This window comes from Daucus carota, chromosome 1 (genome assembly GCF_001625215.2).
Source record: "Daucus carota subsp. sativus chromosome 1, DH1 v3.0, whole genome shotgun sequence".
NCBI classification, from domain to species: domain Eukaryota; kingdom Viridiplantae; phylum Streptophyta; class Magnoliopsida; order Apiales; family Apiaceae; genus Daucus; species Daucus carota.
This window is the reverse complement of record NC_030381.2, coordinates 18,566,598-18,580,295: the sequence shown is the minus strand read 5'-3', so window position 1 is coordinate 18,580,295 and position 13,698 is coordinate 18,566,598. Positions and strand designations below refer to the sequence as shown.

Below are 13,698 nucleotides of genomic sequence, written 5' to 3'. Positions count from 1 at the left end.
ATTGTATATTTATAATTAGTTATACATTTATCTATAAATTTTTTTAAATATTAATATATGTTATTAACAGTAGTTTCATCTTTTTCAACTAATTATAAATTATATTTAAAAAGATATTAATATACATAAGGAGTGTTTTTAGTATATGAAACTGTTTAATAGCTATCTATATGTTGTAGACTTTTAGTTTTAGAAGAGAGTACCAAACCAAAATTTTGTACGACTACAAATTATACTATGTTGGTTTTTTATAGTATAGTATAGATAATACATTATAGATGTGCCTCTCGTTCTTCTACAGGAGTAAGAGGCGCTGTTCAGAATCCATAACAGAGTCCAACTACGACCTAATGCCCATGTCTGTAGGTCTGTTTCGCTTGTTTGACAGGTATTTTAAGTTGCATATAAAATATAGGTTTATAATTTTTTTTTCAAAAGTTCTTTTTTTTATATAAAAATTTAAACATTAAACTTATATTTACAAGAGAAAAAGGTTTAAAATAATTTATTATGGAGATTTAAAATATGTGTTAAGTTTCCGTCATTCAATATAAACAATTGAGGGAGACAAATGGAGTATATAAATTATATCCAGGATTAAAATAGTTTGCGGAAGTACAAGATCAAATAATTTTAATTTTTAATTACTTTTTAAAAGTATATATTATGAGTTTCTGAAAAATAATTTTCTTTTATATATTTATTCGAAATATTCATAATAAACACTCTTCCGTCTATCCTAATTATTTACAAATCAAATAAAGAAAAGAAAGAAAAATAAATAAGCGAGGAGGCGGACTCTGATATTTAACATACAACTTAAGTAAATGGGAAAAATGTTAACTTTTTATCATAAATTTATATTATTTTTGAGAAATTTTAAAATATAAAAGATTGGAACAGACACCCTAAAAGATAAAATATAAAAATTAATTTAAACACATAAAATATATTAATTAAAGATTATTAAAAATTTATTTTATCAAAGAGAAAAAATCAAATATATTTTGTGAGGAAAGAATTTCAAAACAATCTTTCTTTGTAAGGACAACTTTGTCATGCATATCATATTTTGTGATCTCAAATTTAACTATTCATTTTTAAAATAGAAAAACATTTATAATAATATTTTTTCATATAAATTTCTCACGATAATATCTTTTATTTCAAAAAGATTTATAGTAATAATATTTTTCCCAATCCCAATCTTAATCCTAATCTTTTTTTTTCTTGAAAATGAGAATGAATCTTAATCTTAATTTATGAAGAAAACTAAATCCTAATTAAAGTCCTCGGGTACGGGTATTTTGGTAATTTAAGTGAATCCTCTGCAACTTGCAACTGGCGCCACCCTATCTTAAAACCCTACAAAACCCCTAATTGGTAAAACCCTAATCTCTCTCTCTCTCTCTCTCCTTCACACTGAAAAACACACACTGTGTGTGAAAATGCCGCTAGGCGAAAGAGCCGGCGACAAAAGCGACTCCAGATACTGCGGCGTCGAGACTGAATTCAACGATGACATTCCTCAGCTCCTCTCACTCAACATTAACGGCGGTTTCGATTTCGTCGTCGCCACTCTGGTTCGCTCTTACCCTCTCTCTCTAATCTCTCTCTCTATATTTGTATCTATATGTTGAATTGCATTTCATTCTGATGTAGCAGCTGCGAATTTGACTTGTTCGAGTTTATTTTGTAATTTAGCTGAAATTGCAGTAGAAAATAAAGGAATTTTTGGTGCTTGTGATTTTGACTTGGTTGACTTGTTTGGTTAGGTTGTATATGTGATATATTGGAAATGTAGCGGGAATTGGATTAGAGTTTCGGTATAATGTGGTTTGTTTCGGGTTAATGATTGACGATTGTATTAGCGGAAAAAATTGTGAAATTTGTATATGGTGGCCAATTAGCCAGTCACATATTTGGGGTTGTATTGCCCTGTTTTTTGTGTGAATGGTCAGTATGCTACCTAAATTATTGTTGTGTTGCCGCTCTTCTTAGTGAAACCATCATGTTGTGGTTACACTTCTGAGCTATGCAACTACATTTCAATTTTTTTACTCATAAAAAATTTAGTATCTATTTTTTTTTTTTTGCTAAAATTTTGAATTCAGTTCTACTGGACTTAAGTTGTAGTTATTAGCTAGCTTTGGTAGTGGTACAAAAAGCTACTCATTTTACCCTAATAGTTTAGTGGTCATGGATGTTTATTGGTGGCCAATTAGCCAGTCACATATTCGGGATTTATATTTCCCTCTTTTCTTGTGTGAATGGTCAGTATGCTACCCACAGTAATATTATTATGTTAAGCGGCCTTTTGTGGTGAAACCGTGATATTCTGGTTACACTTCTGTGCTATTTAACTACATTTCATTTGTTTTTAATTGGTAAAGATGAGTTCGTTATACGTTTTTGAATATTTATTATGCTAAGAAACTTTACTGGACATAGTACTAAGCTTTTTGAAACTACTGTTAATTGTATGCATTAGATTAGATTGATCATAAACAGGAGTGTAATAAGTTGTAAATATTTTCTGGTGACCAATTAGCCAGTGACATATCTGGCAATTTCTGTTGTCTTTGTTTGTGTCAATGGTCAGTATGTCACCTACATCAGTATTATCATGTTAAGGGCCTTTTGTAGTGAAACCTTGATCTTTTGGTTGCACTCCTGAGCTGTTTAACTACATTGATCTGTTCTATGTCAGAGTTTTGCTTTATTTGTTTATTGTTTCTTCTCAATTTACATACATATGTTATATTATCGTGCAAGTTCATCGGGCACTTTCTATTTTGCTTCAAACGGTTGGTGATTTGTATTGGTAAATAAAAGAAGAGCCTAATGGCAAAGCAATTAATATCCCTTGTATCACCTAGTAATATAGAACTTGTTCCCATTTTTTGATATGCTAATTTGGATTTTAAGTCCTTTCTTCACATTCTTGTATTAATTTTTCATGGTCATCATAAATGCAGCTGTTTTTCTAATTGTAATATATGTTGTTCAAGTCCTTGCTTTCACATTCTTCCCACTCCCCGTCTCTCCCATCTGGTGGTTAATTAGCCACTCACATATTAGCTAAAAGCTGTCATATTGTGTGTGTGGTCAGTAAACTCACCTATATTAATGTGTTAGTGGCCTTTCATTTGAGGTGGAACTCCTGTTTCACACACAGGCTGTTAGCTACAATCATTAAATGCTCTGTTGACCACAAACCTGTTTCTCTCAATATGTTTGCTCCCTTGACACTTCAGTATGATGTCTTATTAATTTGTTATGCAAAATTAGCCTGTAGAAGTTAATTTTTTTGATCTTTTTTGTTTGGTATATCAACTTGAAGTCATTGTTTTCTGTTTAACATCAAATATTATTTCCTTTTCCATATAAGCATTTATGCAAAATCTTTCTGCATCACTGAACTCTAGAGTTTAATGCTTTATCACCATTATGACTAACACTTAAAGTTTATAGAAGTACCTGAATTCTAAACACACTTTCTGTTTCCAGCACGAAAAGAAACTTGTTATTCCATCATTTTGAATTCTATCTTGCTTATGAAGAAAATATTATAATGCGATGCAGATGGATCCTGCTTACAGGCCTAGCTTAAAGAGTGACGAGGGTAATAAGTCTTGTGGCGTTCTTCCTTTTGCGGGATCTGACTTAGTTTTAAGTCCTTCTCAGTGGAGCAGTCATGTCGTTGGTATGATCTGCGGCCTATAATATATTTTTACCACAAAGATGATACTCTTATTAGGTTTACTAATCATATTTATATTCTCTGTTATCTGTTCTAATTCCTTCAATGAATATCATCATACGTAGGCAGGATTAGCTTGTGGATAGACTTGGACTCCGAAGATGAGTTACTGAGAAGAGACTCTGAAACATGTTTAAAGCAAGAAATAGCTTGGGCTGCACATCTCTCGTTACAGGTTTATATGATTTTAAAAATATTAATGTACTTATTTTTTAGGCACAAACACTTCCAGTTTATACTAGTTCCCCAATTACTTTACTGGGTGCTTTTTGAAGGTATCATAATTATTGTCTCTCTTAAACATACATGTTCAACATGTTTTTGCTGGAATTTAAAGTTGCTTTATGTAGTTATTAAGTTCCTCAGTTTGTTTCCTTTGTAGGCATGCCTTCTTCCGTCCCCCAAGGGAACATCATGTGGTAATTATGCTAGAGTTGTGAATCAAATTCTACAGAGTGTAAATAATATGCAGGTGCCAAATCTCATCCATTTAAGAGTGTTTAGTTTAAATCATTCTATTGTAGTATTGTTCAGTTCCATGTATAATATACACTTCGTTTCTTCGGTCTGGTATTTGTATTCTTATCATTTATTTCAATAATGAAGTTGTGGCTCAGGATTCCACTGCAGAAGTCAGATGAGGATACAGTAAATGAGACTGGTGATCTTGGGGTAAGTGGCCACTCCAAATTGTACTGGGTAACTGTTACAGGTTATGAGTTAGTTACTGTTAAGAATCAACTGTAGTGAAGGTTTATTTTTCATTGCGCAATATTATACATATACACTTGCGTATTTCATATACTGGTATGCACGTTTTGTTTTCCCATACAATCTTTAGGCTGTTGGGAAAATGGCCACTCTTGTTGTGCTCATGAATACATCCCTCACACTCGCATTTCTATGGTTGCTAATGTCTCCTCTGTTTGACTACACACTGGCATTATTAGGTCATGATCAAAGAGGCTGTCTCACTAAGATATCCTTTCTATTAGGTTTGGAAACCTTTAGGTGCAAATCTGTTCTTGAATAAAGTAATTCTCATTGTACTGAAAAATTAACAAAATCACCTTTATATGTATGTATATGTCTGTATGTTTATTATATGCTTTATATCATATATACCATCTAACCATCATTTTGACGGTGCTCCTGTTTTTTTTTAGAGGGAACAGATGGACTCTTGGGAATTGTGGAATTCGTTCCGCAATCTATGTGAACATCATAGTCAGTTATCAATTGCACTTGATATTTTGTGAGTATAAAATTGGAGATGATTGTTTAAAAGTCTGCAACTAAGTTACATATTACTCCAAACTAAATCTTATGAATTGTATTCGTTGTTGATTAGGCCTTCACTACCTTCAGCAAATTCAATCGGGCGTTGGTTTGGAGAGCCCGTTAGAGCAGCCATCATCCATACAAATGTATAAATCCTGGCCACTCTTTATACTTGGCATTCTGTTAAGGTTTATATTATCAGTAATCTCACAAGTTTTTTACTTGACTCTCCAGTCTTTCCTGACCAATGCAAAGGGTTATCCATGTCTTTCTAAGCGTCACCAGAAGCTAATGAGTGGTTTCTTTAATCACTCAATTCAGGTAGTCTATTTATTTTTCATATTGTCCCGTTGAATTTCTTCCTAATTATATAATTACCTTGCAAAATGTTTTCAAGTTGGATCAATAGGTTAAACGCCTGACAGAATGAATTTTATTACGTAGATAGAAATTATATATATCGAAGGAGGGATGGAGAAAAAAGAGAATCAAAGACTTTAGGTGTCTTTGTTTGCTCGGGCCGAATGAAATAAAATTTGTGTAATTTTCTTAACTATTCATTCCATATTCCATATATAATAATAATCTAAACTAAAAATTTAACCTACCAATTAGAGAAAGTACATTCTCTGTCATACCCTCTTTTTCCCCAAATCTTATCATTCTAAATTTGCAGTCCCTCGTATTTTTACACTCTTCCCTCCTACCTATAACATTTCTGCATGAATGTTCATAATTTTTATATTTCTCCCCAACCTAATGGAGAATTACAGGTTTTCATTCATATTTAGTGAAATAATGTTACGACTCAAATAAAAATAAATAATATTACAACTCTAGTATTTACATAGAAACTTTGTTTTAATAGCTTTCACGACTACTTCTAACTTATATTATTTTTGCGGTACTAAAAATACAGTCTACTAGCCCATTTTACATAGACTACGTTGGCTACTAAAATTTTTTTCATTTAAAAGCAGAATCCTGCTTATTATGTCTCTGTTTTATGAATTCCACCAACTTGGTACTCTATGAGTCCACGACATTTATGGCAACTGCACTTTTTTGGGTTTTGTCAGCTGAATGTTAATATTTTTTACTCACTGAAGCACTTGTAACTGATTGCTTATCGATCTTTCTTAATTGTAACATTCTTGGCAGATAGTGATTTCTGGAAACCAAGATATAAATAATTCTTTGAGAAGTACGGAGGCGGGTCCTAATAATAATAACAATCGGATTGAGAGTATGTTCTTATACATCTCATCGATATATAGTTTTGTGCATAGCTTATTGTGTAACTTTATTTTACCCAATTGTATCTGATTAATATGGTCATCGTTTAGGTGTTCAGAGGCACCCCCTTAGACCCTACTTGGACTATGTTGGTTATTTGTATCAGAGAATGGATGTTCTTTCTGAGCAAGAGCGATTTGAGGTCTCTCTTCCTTTTACTCTAAAGCATAGATATAAATCCTTCTACCCTTTCCCAATACCCACTCAGAGACACCCATCACTTTATTCATAACCTTTTCTTTTTCAGCTTGGATACAGAGATTTTCTACAGTCTCCCCTGCAAGTAAGTTTCTTGGAGTCATTAAAAATTCTTCTAGTTTTTTGCTGCAATGAATATAATTTTTTTTGATGAATTGTCTATAGCTTACCATGGGCCCTTTGCTTTCTTACACTTCTTGAATGCAGCCTCTTATGGACAACCTTGAGGCCCAAACTTATGAAACATTTGAGAAGGACACAATGAAGTACATCCAGGTACAATCTACTGAAATAATAATGTTAGACATTAACTATCTATGCAGGTAATTCCTTTGTGAATGAAAGCGCAAAATAGTAGTTATGGCATTTATCCTTATTGAAACCCCCCCCCCCGCGTCATGACTGTATTTTATTCTAACGAGTAATTATCGCATAAAATCTCCTCTCCTCTTTCTGTACAATGATATTGATAATTGATTCACACATCTGCAGTACCAAAGAGCAATTTGTAAAGCCCTGCAGGACAGAGTACCTGATGAAGCTTCATCTACAGTGACAACTGTAAGTTCCAGCACTAGTTTACAGCTGTCCCCCCCCCCCCCCCCCCCCCCCCCCCCGATTTTTGCAGCTTTGCATGCAGGACACCTTTTTCTGAAAATTATTTACCGCTGCAGATATTGATGGTTGTAGGGGCTGGAAGAGGACCTCTTGTCAGAGCATCGCTACAGGTTTGTATTTATGAGTTTTTGAACTCGGCATAATAGCATTTCAAGTGCCAACTTTTGTCAAGAGAGATGTGAAGAAGAACGTGATGAATAAAGACTTAAAATTTTCCCACAAGACTTTAATATAGAAAATTTTAAGACGCGAGGCTGAAGTATGACAAGGATAAGAAAGGATGAAAGTTAGATATAGTGCAAATAATCCTTAGAGCACCAAGTTTATTCAAATTAATCAATTTACTGATATATACCTAATTTGATTAAAGGCTTTGAGTTGTAATGATTATCTTTAATTATAATTGCATAAAGAATATGTTTACTACTTGGTATATTCAAATTATAGTGTTTTACAATGTTTGATAATTGACAAGTAATTTTTAAGTTAATATCAAGCACGCGAGAGATCTATATCTTCTAACTCCACTTTGCGACTAGCTTAGGCATTATAATTAATCTGTAAGTATATTGGGATTGTAATGTGCCCAAGAAAGTGAAATTGGTTCGCAACATTTAAAGCTTTATTTACTCTTCATTTGCCCGAAATAGCTTTTGTATACTGTCTGGACTGCTAATTTATTAAACTTATTGAGAACAAAATTATTTAAAATTGAACACCATTAGTCCTTATCTGGAATCATGCTATTTGTCATTACCTTTAAATGTCTTGATATCTTACAAAGGTGCATATTCAGTTTCAAATGTCTTTACAGTATCTTCATTTTCTTAATTTGTCATACTAGGCGGCTGAAGAAACTGGGCGTAAATTAAAAGTTTATGCTGTAGAGAAAAATCCAAATGCCGTTGTTACACTCCATGTAAGTTATTAATTTAAATTGTTACTCCCTCAGTCCCTTTAGTCCCTTTAGGTTGTTAACATTTGAGATATAGAGGGTTCGGCACACATTTTAAGGCATTTATATAGTATAGTTTCATATAAATTTTTAATTTGTTTTTTCTAATAAAAATTTACTGTTCAATTTTTGTTCAGTAGAAGAAAATTTCAAAAATAAGTTATGGAACTATATTTGATGTACCTCTTAAAATGCGTGTCAAGCAATGGAAAAAAACTGTAAGAAATGGAAGGGACGTAGGGAGTATAAGTCAGTGCCGTAATTTTTAGTATTGTCAGATGATTAGCATATTGATTACACTCGTTTAAAATGTCTAGTCATTTTAGAATGTCTTGTGAAGGATGATTGTATTAGTGTTGGAGAAATGACTATAATTGTTGTCCTTGATTTCTTTTACTAACAATAAGATTCACAGTATCCTGTAATAGGTTAACTTGGTTATTTTTTTTATTTATTTTTGCTAAATGCTCACCTTGGTTATTTAACACCACATATTATATTTTTATCTCCATCCTGGTTAATAGTTTTTCTTAGGGAACTTTGCTACAGTATTATCCATTTCTCTTTGCCCTTTGCGGGCTTGCGCATAGTGATCTTTTTTTTTAATTGTTGAGAAGTTTATTTTTTTAAAAATTATGTATGCTGTTATTTGTGTTGCTAAAATTACTACTATTGAATCAGAGCTTGGTGAAATTAGAAGGTTGGGAGAAGATTGTTACAATTGTTTCCAGTGACATGCGTTGCTGGGAGGCTCCCGAGAAAGCAGACATCTTGGTAAGAACCAAACCAGTCTTGATTATAAACTTCCAAGTAACCTTTTATTATGTTATTAGTTGCTAAACAATTTTTCGTATCAAACGCTTTACTATAGGTCAGTGAATTACTAGGATCTTTTGGTGACAATGAGCTGTCACCTGAATGTCTGGATGGTGCTCAAAGATTTCTGAAGGAAGACGGGATATCGATTCCATCATCGTATGTATCATCTGTTTTCATGGGTAAATTTTGTTATTGTAGTTCTTGAAAAATATCTTTCAAGGATCTTGGATAACATTTATAAAATATTCTTTTAACCACCTGGCAAAAATTTCTGTCAGTTGAAATAGGCGTGTGTTATTGTATGTTTAAGATTGAGGCTGATGATTTTCACACTATTATGAATGAAGTTCCTAATTTTCAATATAAAATATTTTACGACCTAATAAGGTTTTCCACTAGTGGTTGTAACTTGTAAGACCTTTGTAGTTGGTTATATTTTTCAAGTACTTTGTTCTAATAGCCTGTATATAATCTTTCCTGAAAAGTTAGAAAAAGCATCAATCCAGTTTTATTTGTAAAAACAAGCAGGATTGTTTAGAAATCATACTTTTGGTTGTGTCTTTACTCTGATATCTTGTGTTGGTTGCTATTTGTGTATCAGGTATACAAGTTATATTCAACCGGTTACTGCATCAAAGTTATATGCTGACGTGAGATTACCTACCTTGTTTCTAAATGTGACTCAACTTATATATTTTATATATTTTTTAAGTACGTGATGTGTTGTAACAGATTAAGTCACATAAAGATCTTGTGCACTTTGAAACTATATATGTTGTTAAGATACATCGTGTAGCAAGGCTTGCTCCCTCCCAACCGGTGAGTGATTATTTTTCTGTTTTTGGTGACAATGGTTTTGATGATTCCATACTTGAAATAAATAAAATTTCAGCACTCACCAGCTCCTTGTTTTTTTATAGGTCTTTACATTTGTACATCCGGAGTACTCGATCAACAATAGCAATCAGCGGTACAAGAAGCTTCAGTTTGAATTACCCAATGACACTGGGTCGGCTTTAGTTCATGGTATGTAATTCCTGGAATAAGTAACTATGTCATAACAGTAGAAATTATAATAACCACAACTTTTGAACTGATTGTGAATGATCCATATATTAGGAGAGGTAATTACTAAGAAATGGGAAATTATTATATGTAGAACCTCTATAAGTGAATAACCTCGATAAAGTAATAATTTCTACTCGGTCCCAACATAATAGAGACGGTGTGTCATATAACCTTGATCAATGAACCATCTTGATAATTGAATACATTCTCCGGTCCTGAAGGTATTGTTTAACTGTATATATAGAAAGTATTGGTTAGATTTGGAAGCCACGAAGGTTGTTTTTTGCCTGGTCCTATATTAAGTTACTCTTGAAAGCATTATTATTCATTTATTGTAGAAATGATCAGCTTTGTTTTCCTATGGAATATACTATTCTTTCCTCTGAAACTATGTCTTGCTTGAGAGTGTATAGTTTCTGTTTATTTTGGTGGGAATATACAATCTAATTGCCTCTTTTTTTGTTATATTGACAGGATTTGCTGGTTATTTTGATGCAACACTCTACAAAGATGTCCATCTTGGAATGGAACCATTGACAGCGACTCCTAACATGTTCAGCTGGTCCGTTACTTTTGTCTGTATAGTGTTGCACTGTTTTGAAGCTAAGTATCAATATGTGTTGTCCGAAGAAACAGACTGGGATTACCTTGCTAATCACTTAGATTTTAACATTATGAGCTTTAGTTTTTTGAGATGTTCTCGACTATAGGCTTCAAGTCAACATGGGAGTTTTTCTTCTTGTTGAAGGCCCCAGACTAGATCCCCCCCCCACACACCCCCAAAAACAAAGAAAGAAAGAAAAAATTGAAATTACACACCTAGAGGGGGGGGGGGGTGAATAGGTGTTATGGCTAATATACCCGATTTTTATAAGTTACCAAATAATTAATCTGTCAAAGACAGCCTGCTGTTAATTTTCAGAGTAAACAGTTAGCCTGCTAATAAGATAAATGCAATGCAGATAATGTAAAGCAGTATGCTAGCAACACCAAGAATTTTAGCCAGGTTCGACCCCTAACCCTAATGGTCTACGTCCTGGTCCCCTACCAACTGGTAAGAGATTATATTATTAATCAATAATAACAACGATTACAAGATTCAATAATATAACTCCCTTTCTCCCTTGTTCCTGTTATCAGCTTGCTGAAACCCCTGAACCACGAACCAAAAGCCTACCAAGACCTATACTTCCCAAGTATATTCTCCTAGCTAACTAGTTCCCTTGTTCCCTTGTTTCACAAGCTGGATACACAGCAACAAAACATTACACCTTGAACAATACAATGAATAAGTGTAATACAACCGAAACTATGAACTCTCAATATAGATATATATGCAAATATAAGTACTAGAGCTCAACAAAAGATTTAGCAATGTAAAGAGTTGTATTTCAGAAAGCTTGGTGTGTTCTTGTTCTCTACCGAAAATGAAAGCACACACAAATTTATATACATCATACCAACGGTCATAATCCAACAAATTTCCAACGATCTTGGTAACAACCTCACGTTTAAATTTGATTTGAATAATGAACGTTTGGATGACATAAGTTTACTGAGTAAGAAGATAAATCACATTTGAAATCATCTCAGTAAAGTATTTAAAATAAAAACCCGTTTGAAACAAAATAGGAGTTTGTTAAAGATAAGATACTTTGAGATAAAATCTCCTATTTGTTAGGAAAACGTTTTTGAATGAAACTCTTTATAAAACTGAGGTCTAATATTTATATAAGATATATACAAATATTAGAATCCTTACAAAGTCGTTTCCTATTAAATCTCCATGAAAATAGACTTTGATCTTTATCCGATTGTTTCTCTGTTCATGCTGTTAGCCTGCTGATAGCTTGAAAATATTCCTGTAAGCTTGCTGACAGCTATAATCATGCTAACATCCTGAAATACTGTTAGTCCGCATAAACAACCTTTAATAGCATGCTAACACATATCAGTTTCATGTTATTAGCTTGCTGTTAGTGTCATCATCAAAACCTTGAGAGTATCAAAAATTTCTTAGGAAAGTTTCACAGAAGAATTTGGTGGTCTCAAAGTAAATACCCGCTTACTGGTGGCATGAAATTATTTACGGGCTTTAAGCAATGTTTTTTTTAAATGCTTAAACTGCCTGACAAAAGTTTAGAGTACTCAGTTCTGTTCTATTATTCCCACCTATCTATCTCTTTATTTTACCTATGTTCATCATTCAGGTTTCCCGCATTTATCCCATTGAGGACTCCTGTATGCATACGACCTGGGCTTCCATTAGAATTTCATATTTGGCGGTGCTGTGGTCCTACAAAGGTAAACCTGTTATGTTTTTTTTTTAATCTGAATCAGCATTGTGAATAGTGAATTTATCACAAGTATAAATGTCATTTTCCAAAAGGAATGATCATGTTAATGGAATAAAATACCAAAATTATGTTATGCAACATATGGAAACCCCTACAATTTTTCCTTTTTAGCTATGGAATTCCTGCTCAAACTGACCTAACCGTAACACCTTTGTCGAAGGCTCAAAGCACTTGCAGAATACTTCTTAGTTTGTAATGTTTCTTCAGGCTGTGTTTTAGCGTAAAATACCTCTTGCTGTTGCCAATTGTGAATTTATGATCCATCTGTACATGTATACATATATGGCACATTGCAGTAAAGCTTGCAATATTTTTGTGAGGATGACTAAATTGCTATCATGATATATATTATTAAATATGTTCAAACTATTTTTATTTTTCACATGTAAAAGTTATTGCTTCTTGTATCTGCAGGTTTGGTACGAGTGGTGTGTGGCCTCTCCTACAGCATCTCCTGTACACAACACCAATGGCCGCTCATACTGGGTTGGTCTCTAAGACTCCAACATATGTTGATGAATAGGAAAAGTATCATCAGTTCTTATATTCATATCCAGTAGAGCGCTTCATTTTCAGCATCTTCTGAAGGGAAAACTTGGCTAAAAATCTGGAAACCGAGAAAATTATACCATGAATTTCAGTCTGCTTCACAACCATTTGTTGAAGATTAGGATTGTTGTACTGTGCCGATCCAAATATGCAATGATAGCTTCAAATTGTATCATATTCTTGTTTGTTTCCTTTAGTGGAATCAACTACAAGTAAAGGAATCTCATATCAGCGAGTTACAAGTATTGTCAGTTTCTATTGAATCAGTAATCAGGAGACGACAGAAAATTGAATGACATTAAAAATGAAGCATGGATACTGAAATTTTTATGTACCAAATCGTCAGGTCCTAATGTCAATGACTTGAATTAGAAGATAATAAGTATATGACCAAAAATATAGTATGTTGTCCCCATCGCTATTCACTATCACTAGTAGCCCAACTAAGCACTGTTGAGAGCATTGTAGTGCTCCACCAATGTCTAAGCGATGAAATGGCGACCTTTGTGATATGTGACAAGTTGCAAGTACAAAGCCTTCTCTTTGGTGCCCAAACATTGTTTTAGTTTCTATACTTGTCCTTTTGTGTTATATTGATTGCGACTCGGCAACCATTACAAGATGTTTTCAACTATCAAGTATTTGATTGTTTGATTCCGAGGGGCGCATCTTGATGCCAACAATCGAAAAACACACACACACGAGAACAACAATGCTTACAAATGTAGAAAAATAATAGGAGGACGCTTAGAATATATCATTTCCGAAGCTTGATTACATTTTTATGATCACCA

General features: G+C 33.2%; 1 protein-coding gene across 2 annotated transcripts; it reads left to right on the top strand.

Moving 5' to 3' along the window:
• The first annotated feature begins 1,349 nt into the window (after positions 1-1,349).
• On the top strand, positions 1,350-13,167 carry LOC108205097 (protein arginine N-methyltransferase 1.5). Of its 2 annotated transcripts, XM_017374887.2 has the most exons (23): positions 1,350-1,583; positions 3,586-3,706; positions 3,829-3,938; positions 4,146-4,235; positions 4,370-4,435; positions 4,930-5,018; positions 5,115-5,190; positions 5,279-5,365; positions 6,206-6,290; positions 6,391-6,482; positions 6,588-6,623; positions 6,746-6,814; positions 7,031-7,099; positions 7,213-7,266; positions 8,001-8,075; positions 8,793-8,885; positions 8,983-9,086; positions 9,532-9,580; positions 9,663-9,749; positions 9,851-9,956; positions 10,473-10,560; positions 12,209-12,302; positions 12,770-13,167. In XM_017374887.2, the coding sequence occupies exons 1-23, from the start codon at positions 1,449-1,451 to the stop codon at positions 12,851-12,853; spliced, it is 1,959 nt and encodes a 652-aa protein (XP_017230376.1). In that variant the 5' UTR covers positions 1,350-1,448; the 3' UTR covers positions 12,854-13,167. The 2 variants fall into 2 exon arrangements, 1 of the variants encoding a protein (XP_017230376.1); XR_010291369.1 differs by lacking the exons at positions 12,209-12,302; positions 12,770-13,167 and having other exon boundaries at positions 1,369-1,583; positions 8,983-9,109; positions 10,473-10,508.
• Positions 13,168-13,698: the final 531 nt, after the last annotated feature.

Bases quoted from the DNA above. Each gene is read 5' to 3' on its own strand.
- LOC108205097 (XM_017374887.2), top strand. From the start codon at position 1,449: ATGCCGCTAGGCGAAAGAGCCGGCGACAAAAGCGACTCCAGATACTGC. The intron at 6,815-7,030 runs GTACAATCTACT...ACACATCTGCAG, and splicing joins ACACAATGAAGTACATCCAG to TACCAAAGAGCAATTTGTAA. The intron at 7,267-8,000 runs GTTTGTATTTAT...TTGTCATACTAG, and splicing joins TTGTCAGAGCATCGCTACAG to GCGGCTGAAGAAACTGGGCG.